At 37.8% G+C, this 16,084-nt stretch overlaps 1 protein-coding gene across 1 annotated transcript in view; it reads right to left on the bottom strand.

The window, feature by feature from the left end:
* Positions 1 to 16,084, bottom strand: part of SNTG2 (syntrophin gamma 2) — a 698,933-nt gene that overhangs the window by 596,526 nt on the left and 86,323 nt on the right. Inside the window, exons 3-4 of the mRNA XM_007948127.1 lie at positions 12,786 to 12,842; positions 12,622 to 12,679 (exon numbers count right to left, since the gene is read on the bottom strand). Coding sequence (XP_007946318.1) covers positions 12,622 to 12,679; positions 12,786 to 12,842 — 115 coding nt within the window. The remainder of the gene's footprint in view (positions 1 to 12,621; positions 12,680 to 12,785; positions 12,843 to 16,084) is intronic.

Below are 16,084 nucleotides of genomic sequence, written 5' to 3'. Positions count from 1 at the left end.
GAGAAGATGCTTTGCAGTACTTCAATGCTTTTGAATTTACTGAGCCTTGCTTTATGTCCTAGCATATGGTCTATTCTGGAGAAGGATCCATGTGCACTGGAAAAGAATGTGAATTGTGTTTTTGTTGGGTGAAATACTCTATATATGTCTATGAGTTCCAGTTGGTTGATTGTGTTGTTAAGTTCTTCTGTATCTTTGCTGAGCTTCTTTGCTGTTGACCTGTCTCTCCTTGAAAGTGGGGCGTTAAAGTCCCCTACCACACTAATGTAGAGTTGTCTATCATTCCTTTTAATTCAGTTAAGATTTGCTTCACTTATTTTGGAGCATTTTTATTGGGTGCATATATATTTATTATTGTAACCTCTTCTTTGTCGATTGACCCTTTCAGCATCATATAATGTCCATCCTTGTCTCATAAGATATCTTTCACCTTAATGTTCGTTTTATCAGAAATCATAATTGCTAACCCTACTGTTTTTTGGTTTCCATTGGCTTGGTATATTTTTTTTTTCCGTCCTTTAACTCTTAATTTTTTTTTATCTTTGTGTCTAATGTGTGTCTCTTGTAGGCAACATATAGATGGGTCTCCTTTTCTTATCCAGTCTGCCACTCTCTTTCTCTTGATAGGATCATTTAGTCCATTCACATTGAGTGTAATTAGTGATAGGTATGAGTTGATTGGTGTCATTCTATTGTGGTTTTTTTGTTGTGTTGTTGGTGATTCCTTGCTCTGTGTATATTTCTGTGGTGAGTTCAGTTTGTTGGCTATTGCTTTCTCCCTTTTCTTCTTTAGAGTTGCTTTTGTGTTTTTTAAGCCCATATGTTTTCCTTCTGGATTTGCTTAGAAGATTGTTCCTCTTCTCTCTGATTACCTTGGAGTATATTCTTGTCTCTACATTTTTAGAACAGTGCATGTGGCAAAGACATTGTCATGTTTTCCTCTCTATTTGAGGGTCTGTACCTAGAAGTATTATTGTCTCTGATAGATTAGTTGCTGTTGTTTTGTGCTGCTTGAGTTCCTTGGTTTTTAAGGTAGAATGTTTTATGGTCTTATTATGAGTATCTATTTCTGATTTGGTTTTAGAGTTGATGTCACATATCCTGGTTTTGCTGATCTCTGTTGTGGGTTCTCTATTGGTAGGACTTCCTTAAGCATTTCTTGTAGGATTGGTCTGCTTTTCACAAAGACTCTTAATTTCTGTTTATCTGAGAATTCCTTGATTTTGCCCTCATATGTTATGGATAATTTGGCTGGATATATGATTTTTGGTTGGAAGTTGTTTTTTATTTTTTTTTTCCTTGAGAGTTTTATATATGCCATCCCATTGCCTTCTTGCCTGCATGGTTTCTGCTGAGTAATTGGAGCTCAGCCTGTTTGATTATTATAAGCAATATTTCTTTTTTCCCAGGCAGCTCTCAAATTTTTTTCTTTGTCTTTGGTTTTGGAAAGTTTGATTATAATATGCCTCGGTGTCTTTCTTTTGGGGTCTATCTTGTGTGGGGTTCTATGAGCTTCTTGGACAAATATCTTTTCTTCCTTCATGATATGGGGGAAGTTTTCGTCTTCCACAATTTTCTCAGTGGTCTCTTTCATCTCTTTTTGTTCTGGAGTTCCAATGAGTCTTATATTGTTTCATCTCATGTCATTGCATATAATTCTTAGGCTCTCTTTATTTCTCTTAAATCTTTGTTCTGAATTTTTCTTCATACAGGCTAGTGTCTGGGGATTTGTCTTCTAGTTGGGATATGCATTCTTCAGCCAGTTCTAATCTGCTCTTTTGAGCTTCTACTGTGTTGTGTAGTTCTGTCATTTTGGTCCTCATGGTTTGCATTTCAATGGACATTTTCTGCATTTCTAACTGCTGTTTTTGTATAAGTTTTGATTGTGCATTAATCTTAATATTCTGTTCCTCAATGATTTTCCTGAGTTCCTCCAGAGAACTGTCTGTGTTCTCCTTGTTTCTTTTTGGGGTTTCCTTAGGCTTTTGTATAGCTCTATAAACATATCTTCTAAATTACTTCTCAGATAATTCTATTGCCTTCTCTTCCTCCATGTATAATGAGACCTTTGTTTGTGGTTTTGCTTCTAATGCCTTGTCTTTTTCTTTTTTGTTTGATTTGAGGTCGCCTGTTGTTTCCTAGACATTTTGAGGTTGTCTTTAGCTGCTGGTTATGTATTGATTTGTTTTGTCTTGGTTTTATGTTTTAATATTTTGAAAAGGTGAAGCTGGTGTATTTTATTTTATTATTGATTCAGGTATGTTGGGTTGCTCTGTTGTTTTTTTTGTGGTGGTGGAATCACTGTGTGGAATGTGGATATGTGTTTCTGTTTGCGGTAAAGAGGGTTTAGATTTCGAAGCGGGAGGTTTTATGGTAATTGGCTGAATATGTTTTCTTCTATTGAATGAATGAAGTTATTGGCAGAGAAGGTGGGAGCAGAAGAAGGAAAGCTTAGTGTTACTAGGGTCAGTTTCTAGGGCTTTGCAGGGGCTGTTATTGATGACGTAGTTATTTATAAGTCTGTGGCTCAATTTCAGGAAAGATTCCTGTTGTTAGGGAGTCGCCACTTTCCGCCAGGCTCAGTTACACTCAAAGACCCCACTTCTGAGGCCCTTCAGCGCCAAAAAGCCAATCTAAGGCAAATTCCTGGGACTCACTCAGCCGTAGATTCCTCTGTCTCCACCCCATCTACCTGCCATGCTGGTGTAATCTGCCCAGACCTTGAAAGGCTTGGGAGTTTCTCTGCAATACCACCCACCTGCGGCACCAAAGATGCGCACGATTTCAGTTATGCTGGATTTGGGAGAGTGCCTGCTAGTAATCTGTGGTCCCGATATCAGTGACAAAGACAAGCACAGACCTCTCAATATCTCCCAAGTTGACCCAAGCCCACGCAGTGACCTTCTGAGGAGGGAGTGAGCTCACTCTCCTAGAGCACCAGTGAGCTCTCTGCTTGCGTTTCAGTGGTGCTGCACGTGCCCATTTGCACTTAGCCAACCCAAGTTACCAATAAAAGTAGGTTCTGAAGGTAGATCCTTGGGGGTGTCTGCTGAGATGTTGGTTTGGTCACTGGTATGCTGATATAGGGTGTCTTCTTTCTTGTGTCACAGAGATCTCAGGTGGCCGCCCTTGCCTGCCAGTCAGTGACTGCCCCAGGGAAGTTTCCAATGGCCTGTCTGGGCTGCCCATCTGTCCTCCACCAGGTAGATCTTTCTTAAATAATCTTCCTGTGCCTTTCCTCTAATTCTGCTCTTCTGTGTTTGGTGAATTCTGATTCAGTGAGCTGTTCAGAGAACCAAAATCCTTAATTCAAACTGCTGTATCTAGTTTTTCAAGCACTAAGATGCTAGAGGGAAATAGCATGGTGATAACTGATGAGACTCCATTTTGAATCCTCTAGGCTCTACTTTCAAAGTACATGCAGAATCTGACTCTTTATCTCCAAATTTAACAATACTAAGTACATGCAAGGCATCATAATTTCTTGCCAGTATTAATACAATGACTTTCTAACTTGTTTATCTGCCTCCACTTTTGTCCCCTGAAATTTTTCTCCACACCAGACAGACTGATTTATAAAAAATGTAGAAAGTATCTAATTCCAGTCCTGAAAGTCCGAGTGCAAGCCCTTCTTACATACAAAACAAAATCCAAAACTGTTTCCAAGGATTTCAATGCTCTGAATGTCCTGGCTTTTGTCCTACTTTCTTTCTCTATCATTCCTCTTCTCCAGCCTCTTTCTCACACTCTGTGTCCTTCCACAGGTTTCCATTTTGTTTCTCAACAAATAAGTTCATTCTTATAAAATTGTCACTATGTTCCTTTTCTCTCTGTTTAGAATGCTCTTCCCAAAGATTTGTTCATAACTTAACTCCATCCAATATTTGGTTATATGTCACCCACATATTGTCATTGATCACGTCATAAAAATAGTGATTCTCCTTCACACTATATTGCCCAACAGTGTTTAATTTTCTGGATGTATATTATCATTACTTGAAAGTATATTATATATTTGTATATTGGCTCTTTTCTTCAATGGAATGAAAGCTCTATAATTGTAAATGCTTCTCTTTTTTTTTTCCTGACAAATGTCCAGAACAGTGTCTTATTCACAGAAGTTATTTGTTGAATATGGTTGATTAAATTCATAGATGAAAGAAGGAGTAAATGGTTTTATACACTGTTTTGATCTAATAGTTTACAATTACTTCTATCCATGCCCTTTCCAAGCAGTGGGAAAACAGAGAAGAAGCCGGAGGGTAGGGATCAGGACAGAGCAAGGAAGTAGAGGCAGGGATCCAGGTAAGGCTGGGGTCCCAGGCCATGCCCCTCCCAAGCTGCAGGAGAACAGAGTAAAAGCAGGTGGGGGGGACAACAAGGCCAGAGTGAGGAAGCAGGTGGGGGGGGCGGGCAACAAGGCCAGAGTGAGGAAGCAGAAGCAAAGATCTAGTAAGGCTGGGGACCCAGGCCATGGCCCTACCAAGTGGTGGGAAAGCAGAGAAAAAGCCCTAGGATGGGGGTACCAGGACAGAGAGAGGAAGCAGAGGCAGGGATCCAGGTGAGGCCTGGGATCCAGGCCACGCCCCTCCCAAGCAGAGGGAAAGAGGCAGGGATCTATGTAAGGGGAGGGTGGGGAGGGTGGAGAGGTTTTGAACAGCTAAGGGAAACAAATTTGTCTGTCAGTTTGTCCTACTGTGGTGGCGTGTTGCTGTGCCACTGGTGTCTCAAACCCAGTAGGGTTCCACATGATGCACAGATTTCAGCAGCTTACAGATTGAGCCAGCCTAGGAAGAAGGAAGAGGCCATCCACGTCTCAAATAATTGTCTAGGGAAAACCTTATGAAAAGCACAGAAACATTGTCTGATACATTAATGTGCAAATTTATGAATAGCTCAGAAACATTGTCAGATACAGTGCAGGAGGATAAACCACTTAGATCGGAAGGCTCTCAAGATACAGTAGAACCAGCCTTAATGATATGGATAAGGTAAAGCTATTCAGATCTTCATTTTATGACATGACATGACTCAAATTGAGGAGAAACAGTTACAAACATCCATTAATAATCGGAGCATGGAATGTATGAAGCATGAATCTAGGAAAATTGGAAGTTGTCAAAAACGAAATGGAGTGTATAAAGATTGATATTCTAGGCATTAGTGAGCTGAAATAGACTTGTGTTGGCCATTTTGAATCAGACTACCATGTGGTCTACTATACCAGGAATGACAAATTTGAAAAAGAATGGTGTGGCATTTATCATCACAAAGGATGTTTCAAGATCTGTCCTGAAGTACAATGCTGTCAGTGATAGTTAATATCCATATGTCTACAAGAAGACCAGTTAATATGACTATTATTCAAATTTATGCACCAACATCCAAAAGCAAAGTTGAGGAAATTGAAGATTTTAATCAGCTTCTGAAGTCTGAAATTGACTGAACATGTAATCAGGATGTGTTAATTATCACTGATGACTGGAATGTAAAAGTTGGAAACAAAGAAGAATCACTGGTAGTCGGAAAATTTGGCCTTGGTGACAGAAATGATGCTGGAAATTACATGATAGAATTTTGCAAGACCAACAACTTATTTATTGCCAATATCTTTTTTCAACAACACAAACAGTGGCTATACATGTGGACTTGACCAGATGGAATACACAGGAATAAGACTGACTACATCTGTGTTAAGAGGTGATGGAAAAGCTCAATATCTTCAGCCAAAACCAGCCCAGGAGTCGACTGTGGAACAGACCATCAACTCTCTTATGCAAGTTCAACTTGAAGTTAAAGACAGTTCAAACAAGTCCACAAGAGCCAAAATATGATCTTGAATATGTCCCTCCTGAATTTGAGACCATCTAAAGAATAGATTTGATACATTAAACACCAATGACTGAAGACCAGAAGAATAGTGGAATGACATCTAGAATACCATCCATGAAGAAAGCAAGAGGTCACTAAAAAGACAAGAAAAGACCAAAATGGGTTACAGAAGAGACTTTGAAACTTGCCCTTGAGCAGAAAGTAGATAAAGCAAATGAAAGAAATGAAAAGATAAGTTGAACAAAAGATTTCAAAGAGCAGCTCGAGCAGACAATGCAAATTACTATAATGAAACATGTAAAGACTTGGAGACAGAAAACCAAAAGAGAAGGACACGCTAGCCATTTTTCAAGCCGAAAGAACTGAGGAAACAAATTAAGCCTTGAGTTGCAATATTGAAAGATTCTGTGCCTAAAATATTGAATGATGCAGGAAACATCAAAGGAAGATGGAAGAAATACAGAGTCACTATATCAAAAAGAACTGGTAGATCTTCATCCATTTTAGGAGGTGACATATAATTAAGAACCAATGGTATTGAAGGAAGAAGTCTAAGATGAACTGAAGGAATTGATGAAGAACAAGGCTCCAGGAATTGATGGAATACCCATTGAGATATTTCAACAAACGGATGCCCCCACTGGAGGTACTCATTTGGTTATGCCAAAAGATTTGGAAAACAGCTACCTGGCCAACTAACTGAAAGAGATGGATATTTGTACCCATTCCAAAGAAAGGGGATCCACAGAATGTGGAAATTGTCAAAAAATACCATTAATATAGCATGCAAGTAAGATCTTACTGAAGATAATTCAAAAAAGTTTACAGCAATATATTGACAGAGAACTTCCAGAGGTGCAAGCTGGATTCAGAAGAGGACGCAGAACAAGGGATACCATAGCTTGTGTTTTATTGACTATGCAAAGGCATTAGATTGTGTGGATCATAAAATTATGGATAACATTGAGAAGAATGGGAATTCCCAAGCACTTGATTGTACTCATGAGGAACCTGTACCTTGAACAGGAGGCTGTCATTCAAATGGAACAAGGGGACACTGCATGGTTTAAAATCAAGAAGGGAGTGTGTCAGGGTTGTATACTTTCCCCATACTTATTCAATCTATATGCTAAGCAAATAATCCGAGAAGTTGGACTATATGAAGAAAAATGTGGTGTCAGGATTGGAGGAAGAATCATTAACAACTGAGATACACAGACAATACAACTTTGCTTGCTGAAAGTGAGGATGACTTGAAGCACTTACTGATGAAGATTGAAGACTGTGGTCTGTAGTATGGATTATATTTCAATATAAAGAAAACAAAAATGCTCAGAACTGGACCAATGAGCAACATCACAATAAATGGAGAAAAGATTGAAGTTGTCAAAGACTTCACATTGCTTGGTTCTACAATTGATGCCAATGGAAGCAGCAGTCAGGACATTAGATAATGTATAGCACTGGGAAAGTTGGCTGCAAGGGATCTCTTTCAAGTGCTGAGGAGCAAGGATGTCTCCTTGAGGACTAAGGTGAGCCTCACACAAGCCATGATATTTTCAATAACTTTGTATGCATGTGAGAGCTAGACAATGAATAAGGAAGACCGAAAAATTGATGCGTTTGAATTGTGGTGCTGGCAAAGAATGCTGGAAATATCATGGACTTCTAAAAGAACTAACAGATCTGTCATGGAGGAAGTGTAGCTGGAGTGTTCCTTGGAAGCGAGAATGACCAGACTTCATCTCACCTACTTTGGTCATATTGTCAGAAGGGACCATTAACTGGAGAAGGATGTCAAGCTTGGTAAGGTGGAGGGTAGACAAAAGAGGGGAAGACCCTCAACGAGATGGATTGACATGGTGGCTGTGACAATGGCTCAAGTATAGCAAGGATCATGGAGCTGGTGGGAGACCGGGTGGTGTTTTGTTCTGCTGTGCATAGGGTCGCTATGAGTCAGACATGACTCAATGGCACCTAACAACAACAACAACAACTTCTGTTGTACATATGATGCTAGGAGAACTGCAAGGTTTACTGACTGACTTCCCTAGTTTCCATGATAAGAGAGTGTGGTTTGAAGAATAGTTCCAGAATGTCAAAGCCTTTCTTCTATGGATAATTAAATGCCTATTCATAACATGAAAATCATTTAAAACCATGGTAGATTATAGACAGTCTCTCTTAGGATCAGTAAGTATTCCTAGTTCTACCAATTTTTATCCTGAGTTTTTGATCTCTCTGTCTAAGTTCCTACTCCTCTGGTTACTCTCTGAACAATTTGATAATTGGTATACATGCTTGCTACTTTTACACCCATGTTTTACAACACAGTTTGGATCATGAGACATAAACATTCTGTGTTTCCACACTCTCTCTTCCTGCCTTAACTTGATACCCACACTCCTACATAAATTTCACATTAAGAGATTCATGGCTGCCAGGGAACTCCCCTTGCCTAAAAAACACTTTATCCTGTGCCAGACACTGATAATATAAATGAGCCAAGTCTCAGATCTCTGAAAGCTCACATTTCACTGAGGGATTTTATGAAAGGCTTGCAAAAAGGTTAGCATATAGTACCTAAATAAAATGAAGAAGTGAAAAATTGTGTATTTGCAATAGACTTTAACTCTACCAATAGTACACGGATAGATTATAGTGCGAAAACAGGGTAGGAGACAGGGAGAACTGCTAGAAAGTTATCTCCAAAGCATTCATGGAGTCTGAAATAAGGTAATAGTGATAATGGAGAGAATAGATTGAACTAGGAAGACCAAGTGATCACCAGGATTGGGGAGATAAGGTTTCAGGTTTAGGCAACTGCAGTGATTATAAATGACAGGAATGAGAGTAGATGTGGGTGGAAGATAACAAATTCACTTTGACATACTGAATTTGTGTTACTTATGAGGTATTCAGGTTAAGATGATTAATAACGAAAATCAACTGTCAAACTGATTTCAATTCATGGCGACCCCATGTGTGTCAGAGTAAAATTGCACTCCATAGGGTTTTCAACAGCAGATTTTTTTGGAAATAATCACCAGGTATTTTTTTTTCTGAAATGCCTCTGGATAAAGTAGAACCATTCAGTTAACAGCCAAGTACAAAAATGTTTCCACCCCCCAGTCACTCCAAGATGAAGAATAGGCAGCTGGAAATAAGAATCTCAATTTCAGATTAAAGGTGAAATTTGCATCAATATGATATGATCCTAATAATTGACAAGTCTTTGCCATATACTAGGCCTTATTTGGGAGCTCTGGTAGCATAGTGCCTAAGGCACTTGAGTGCTAACCAGAAGGCTGGCGGTTCAAACCCACCAGCCACTCCTCGGAAGAAAGATGGAGCAATCTACTTCCGTAGTGATACTGCCTCGTAAACCCAAGGAGGGGTTGCTATGAGTCTGGTCTGACTCGAGGGCACATAACAACAACAGGCCTTAGTTACTTCCCACGTTGGAGTAGGCTCTTCAGCTCACCAGCTGATAAGATACATCAAGGTAGATTTGGTTTCTCTTTCTTAAAACTAAAACCTCATTTTCACTTTTAAGCTGTGTTCTATGTGGCCTCCTTGCCCATTTATCCCTATATATATGAAATAGATTTTCTTTCTGAATTGAACATAAAGTCCTTTTTTGATTTTTATCTGCTGGTTAATCTTACTCCCTTGTTCTCTTTCTTTTCTAAGATTTATATCCACATCCATGAATCAAATAAAAAATACTATGAAATAAGAACTGAGAATCTTCACAAAGATTATAGAAACAGAAATTTATTTGACATCCATCTTTCAACTAAACAGAGCCTTCAAGGCAGAGTGGTTAAAACGCTCAACTGCTAACCAAAATATTGGCAGTTAGAACCCACCAGTCACTCCATGAGAGAAAGATGTGGCAGCCTCTTTCAGCCTTGGAAACCTTGTGGGGCAGTTCTGCTCTATCTTACGGGATTGGAATGAGTTGGATTCAACTCAATAGTAAAGGATTTTTTTTTCTTTCAATTATTAATCAGTCAACCAGATAGCTTACAGTGCAGAAGTAATTGCACATGCCTAATTCAATAGTGAATTGATTTATTTTTTCCTTGTAGAATTTGACTGTAACTGCACTGGAGCACTTAGTTTCTCAATTCCCTGTCAATTTGACAATTATAACATTTGATACATACAATAGAATTATTTAAGTCCAATTTCATCCTAATTTTTATTCTAAAATGCTTTTAAAATCTCAGAGAATGATCCTTTTATTCAGGGACCTGCATAGCTCTTTCAATTTTTCTGCTTTTTATATCTACACATAAAACACTATTTCTTATAAAATGGAAAATATTTTTTTACCAGCAAAAATATTATTAAAACATGTCATGAACTTGTGCTTCTTCTTTTAACTGTAAATTTAGAAGGTCTCCTTGAAAAGAGATTCCTTTCCCTAAGGTTGATGATGACAGATGTGTTTATAGGCTCATTAGTTCTCAATCTTTGATTAAAGATAATCCTGCATGTTGCAAACATTAAAGTCAAATTTTGTAAACTTATTTCAAAGGGGAAATAATGTGTATTGTTGAACAGACTCCTAAGTGTCCTTTTGGTGAATTTCATGCACATGAAAATTAAGTGGTGGATCATTTTGTTATAATTTTTTTCCTCACGAATGAATTAAAAGTTGTTATGGGGAAATGCTTATTCCATGTAAAGAATCTCCACAACAAAACTATATTACCATTAACTTTTGGCATAGATTATGAATGATTCTATGGGGCTTGAATTTTATAATCAGCCTATATTATTAATTTAATCATATATTCAGATGACAGAATGATTTTCCCAGGTTGGGGATATTTTTTGTTTTTTGTTTTTTCAACAAGTACATTGCTTGTGGTAACAATGTGATCGATGGATATAGGGAAGTAAAAGGCCATGGCAGAAATACTAAGATAAAGATTCAGGTAAAAACAAGGGAAATGAATAAGAATTTTTTTTTTTTTTTTTTTAAGGTTTATTATTCTCCACCCCAATCCCATGTATTTCCATGGAGAATGAGAATTTCATCCTTCAGAAATACAGTCCAATGAAGTATACACTAAAACTTCATTTTCTTATTTCAATATTATGTATGTGAGTTCACTATGCCAAGCCTGGGGAGATCTGGTAGCATAGTGGCTAAGGCACTTGACTGCTAACCAGAAGGCTGGCGGTTCAAACCCACCAGCCACTCCCCGGAAGGAAGGTTGGGCAATCCTACTTCCGTAGTGATACTGCCTCGGAAACCCAAGGAGGGGTCGCTATGAGTCAGGGCTGACTCGACGGCACATAACAACAACAACAACATGCCAAGCCTGGGTGCTCCGGTGGCATAGTGCCTAAGGTATATGACTGCTAACCAGAAGGCTGGTTACCAGCTACTCCCTGGAAGGAAGGTTGAGCAATCTACTTCCATAGTGATATCGCCTAGGAAACCCAAGGAGGGGTCGCTATGAGTCAGACTTGACTCAATGGCAGTGGGTTTTGTTTATCGCAAGCCTATCACCATCAGTGTCCCCTTTCTTACTTCCTTTTACCACGCAGACTTCACACGATCTATCTGAGAAAGCCTTCTCTTCCTTTTCCTCATCTTAGAATTTTTTTTTTTTTTTTTTTTTTTATGAGGCAAAAGACGTAAGTTAAAGTGCCCATACCCCACCACCAACGGTTTATATATTCAGGGTGAAGTACCTCCCACTGTTCCTTCATAAATCAGAACAATTCAAAAGGAGTCCCTGGGTAACCAGAAAGGTTAAGGCACTGAACTACTTGCTGAAAGCTTGGTTATTTGAACCCATCCAGAAGCACATTGGCAGACAGACCAGGGGGTCTACTTCTTAAAATTTATAGTCTTGAAAACCAGCATAGTTTGACTCTGCACACAAGGGGTCACTGTGAGTTGGAATTGACTTGAGGACCACTAGCTACAATAACTACAAACCTAAGACATGACCGGGGGAGGGAGGACCAAACCGACAGAAGCATGTTGAAATAAGCTGGACAGTATGTAGCATAAGAGACTGTCCACAGGAGAAGCTGGGGATTCTATTAAGAGCTAGTTAGGTATATGCCATTAATGAAGTAATTCTGCTATATCAAAAAATCTCCTACTTTTAAGAGAAACAATCTTCTGAGCAGTGTAATATGTGGGTAGAAATTCCATCCTCACTTTTGACATCTACACATAGTAAGCTCTCAGTTCATTTTATTTTTGTGATTATTATTCCCATTGCCAATATTTCATTTATTTGGTAGAGGTGGTAGTTAATGAATGAATGTCACTTATCAAATATTGAGCCAAATGAATTTCAAACTCTACTTCTACAATCCATCTTGGAGTGATGTACTGTAACTTTGCAATACATTTCTTATCTTTTTATGGTCAGAGACCATATTCCAGAAACTGTAATGAACACCATTGATTCTGTCATCTATATTTAATTATCCTCATTTTAAAAGTATATTCAAGAGAACTTCAATGTTAAAACTTCTGAATCATCAGTATCTTTAGGAGATAATTTGATACAAACATGAATTTAGTATCTCTCTTAAGGGCTTGGAGGATCACTATAAATGGAAAATGGCAGTGTCATATCAGGGCATAACAAAAACAAAATACCCTTTAAAATAAGATACAACTACAAAAATAAAATGGGAGCTCAAATAATGAAGAAAAAGAAATATTTGCTAATTTTTATTATCTATAACATGTATTATCTTATAAACTATTACAATGTACACATAAGGCATTTTGTCTATTTTTACCTGCTTGATCTTTGAATATTTTTGATATGACGACAGGGACCTTGTGTTCAGCACCACCCTGAAAGACACAGTCAACAGAAGAAAGTTGCAGTTATCATAATTTTATTGAAAATGAAAAGGTGCATTGAAAAGGAAAAGTAGGAATAGTAAAAATATATTCATACCTTTATACTCAGGCCCAAGCCTCCAATAGGTTGTCTGCGAAGTGTAACAGTTCTGTGCTTTAAAAAATTTTAGAGAACAAACTAAGTTTAGGTTGAAGTGCACTGTCAGAAAATGAATATATAACTTCTTAATTTAAAGCAAATATTTAAAATGTATTTCAAATATTGCTTAAATTTTATACTAATCACAATATTTTGAATCTTCAATTTTCTATTGCAATACAGAAATAAAGATATTGATAAAAGTAGAGCGTAATGCATGAATTATTTACAATCCATACAAAAATCCCACAAAGTTGGCCACATTATCCCAATTTTACATATAAGCAATGAAAGCTCACTGGAATGTTCTCCAAGACAGTAAATATAGATGTTAAAACACAAACCACATATTCTCTATTTTTAAAATCTTATTTCTTTCCACTAGTTCCAAAATGTGCTCCCCTTTCACTAGGCTTCTCTGCCTAGTACAATTATGCTTATGTCAATTTAATAATCAGTATTAATTCATGAATTGTCAAGTTTTTTCCATGATCTATAATCTTAGGTGGAGACTAGATGATGCAGTGGTTAAGCATATGCCTGTTAACCAAAAGGTCGGTGGTTCAAATCCATCAGCCACTCCTGTGAGAAACCTATGTCAGTTGGCTTCTATGCAGTTTTACCTTGGGGACCATATGGGCAATTCTGCTCTGTCCTACTGGAACACCGTGACTCAGAATTGATCAAACAAAATTTTATGCTCATGAACAAAAAAGAATCCACTGCAATCAAGCAGATTCTGACTCATAGTGACCATATAGGACTGAATAGATCTGCCCCATAGATTTTCCAAGGCTGTAATCCTTATGGAAGCAGAAAACTTCATCTTTCTTCTGCAGAGCTGCAGTTGGGTTCAAGCTGCTGACCTTTTGGTTAGCATGTGAATGCCTTAACCACTGTGCCACCAGAACTCCTTAATAGCAACTCTATAAAAACAAAAGCCAAACTCACTGTCATTGAGTCAATTCTGATTCAAGGCCATCAATCTTTATAGAAGTAGATTGCTTCATCTTCTTTCCATGGAGTGGCTAGAGGGTTTGAACCACCAACCTTTTGGTTAGCAGCCAAACGCCTTGGGCACTGAGGTACCAGAGCTCCTTAATAGCAACCCTATAGGTGTTTAAACTTAACGGTAAAGATGATGATAAGCACCTAAACATATAATAAGTCCTTACATGCTATTGAAATGTTCAGAATTTCCAAATATTTTATACATTAAATCATATGTGTGTATTTGTTGTGGTAAACTGTGTAACATAATTTCTAACATAATGCAACTAGATGTGGAATAAAGTAGCAACAACACTGAGAGCACATGGAAGAAAGGTCCTGGGACAAGATGAATACATGTAAAAATAGGATGTTTTCACATCAAAGTGTATGAATGGAATAATGAAAATGACATATATTACTTTAATTTTTGAGTGACAACCTAAGAGCTTTCACATTGAATAACTCTTTTAAAAGAGTTTATGTATGGAAAGCAAAGATGGAAGAGTAAGAACGATCAGGAAATCTTTATGTAACAGGAAGAACCTTGCTAAGCTCATGTTCCATATATGCTGTATGCTTACTGCCAGCAATAAACACGGACTGATGAGAAAATCTGCTGTAGCATTTATAAAATTTTCTTGCACAACATGTAAGATTCATTTGTAACTTTATTCTTACGAATGAATATATTATGAGCTCAAGTAAAGGAGCAAAAAATTAGAGTAAAATACATATTTTTTAAGTATACATATGGGAACATATTAAGTAACATGTTAAAATTTACTCTTGATCTTGAGCTTTTTAAAACATATAATATTAACTGATGAACTTTTTATAAAACTCATATATATATATGTTTATTTCAGTATTTTTAGCTTCTTATAAATCACTTTTATCACTTTTGTCTTTTCCCTGCCAGCCTTCTGGTTAGCAGTCAATTGCCTTAGGCACTACACCACTAGAGCTCCTTATTCCTATGGAAGACACTGGTAAATGTTGTGTTGTTATCTGCTATAGGGTCAGTTCAGACCCATAGCGACAGAAACACTGCTTGATCCTGCACAATTCTTGACATGTTTGAGCCCACTGTTGCAGCCACTGAGTCATTCCATTTTTTAAGGGTCTTCCCCTTTTATTTTTGACCCTCTACTTCACTAAGCATAATATCCTTCTCCAGGTAATGACCCTTTTGACAACATTATCAAAGTAAGTGATATAAAGTCTGGCCATTCTCCTGTCCATGAGCTTTCTGGCTGCACTTCTTCCATGGCAGATCTGTTCTTCTGGCAGTCCATGGTATTTTCAGTATTCTTACCCAATACCACAATTGAAAGGCATCAACTCTTCTTCAGTCTTCTTTATTCATTGTCAAGCTTTCACAGGCATATGAGGCTATTTAAAATTCCACGGCTTAGGTTAGGTGCACCTTAGTCTTCAAAGTGACATTTTGCTTACTACTTTAAAGAGATCTTTTGCAGCGGACTTGCCAGTGAGAAACAATGCCTGATTTCTTGACTGCTGTTTCCATGGCTGTTGATTTTGCTGTTAGGTGCTGCTGAGTCAGCTGTGACTCACCATGATCCTATGTATAACAGAAAGGATTCCTAAGGGGTGCTGTGCCATCCTCACAAATTTTGCTATTCTTGAGCTCAACATTGCAGCCACCATGTCAATCCATCTTGTTGAAGGTCTTCCCTTTCTTTTCTGATCCTCTACATTGCCAAGTATGATAATTCTTCACTAGGGAGAAGTCTTTTCTGACAACATGACCCAAGTAATTAAGATGAAGTTTGGCCATTCTCACTTCCAAGGAGCATTGTAGTTGCACTACTTCCAGGACAAATCTGTTTGTTTTTCTGGCAGTCCATGGTATTTTCACAATTTTTCGTTAACACCGTAAGTCAAATGCATCAATTCTTCCTTGGTCTTCCTTAGTCATTGTCCAGATTTCACATGCATATGAGGTGACTAAAAATGCCAAGCCTTGGGCCAGGCACACATTAGTCTTCAAAGTGATATCTTAACTTCTTAAACTCTAAAGAGGTATTTTGCAGCAGATTCTCCCCATGCAATATGACCTCTTATTTCCTGATTGCTGCTTCTATGGGTGATGATTGTGGACCCAAGTAAAATGAAATTCCTGACAACTTCAATATTTCCCCATTTATCCTGATACTGCTTATTGGTCCAGTTGTGAAGATTTTCATTTTCCTTATGTTAAGGTGTAATCCATGTTAAAGGCTATAGTCTTTAATATTCATTTT

This window comes from Orycteropus afer, unplaced genomic scaffold, assembly GCF_000298275.1.
Source record: "Orycteropus afer afer isolate SDZICR_OR568_19922 unplaced genomic scaffold, OryAfe1.0 scaffold00204, whole genome shotgun sequence".
In the NCBI taxonomy this organism is placed as follows: Eukaryota; Metazoa; Chordata; class Mammalia; order Tubulidentata; family Orycteropodidae; genus Orycteropus; species Orycteropus afer.
Note: the sequence above shows the minus strand (reverse complement) of the source record. Positions and strands in the feature narration are given on the sequence as shown.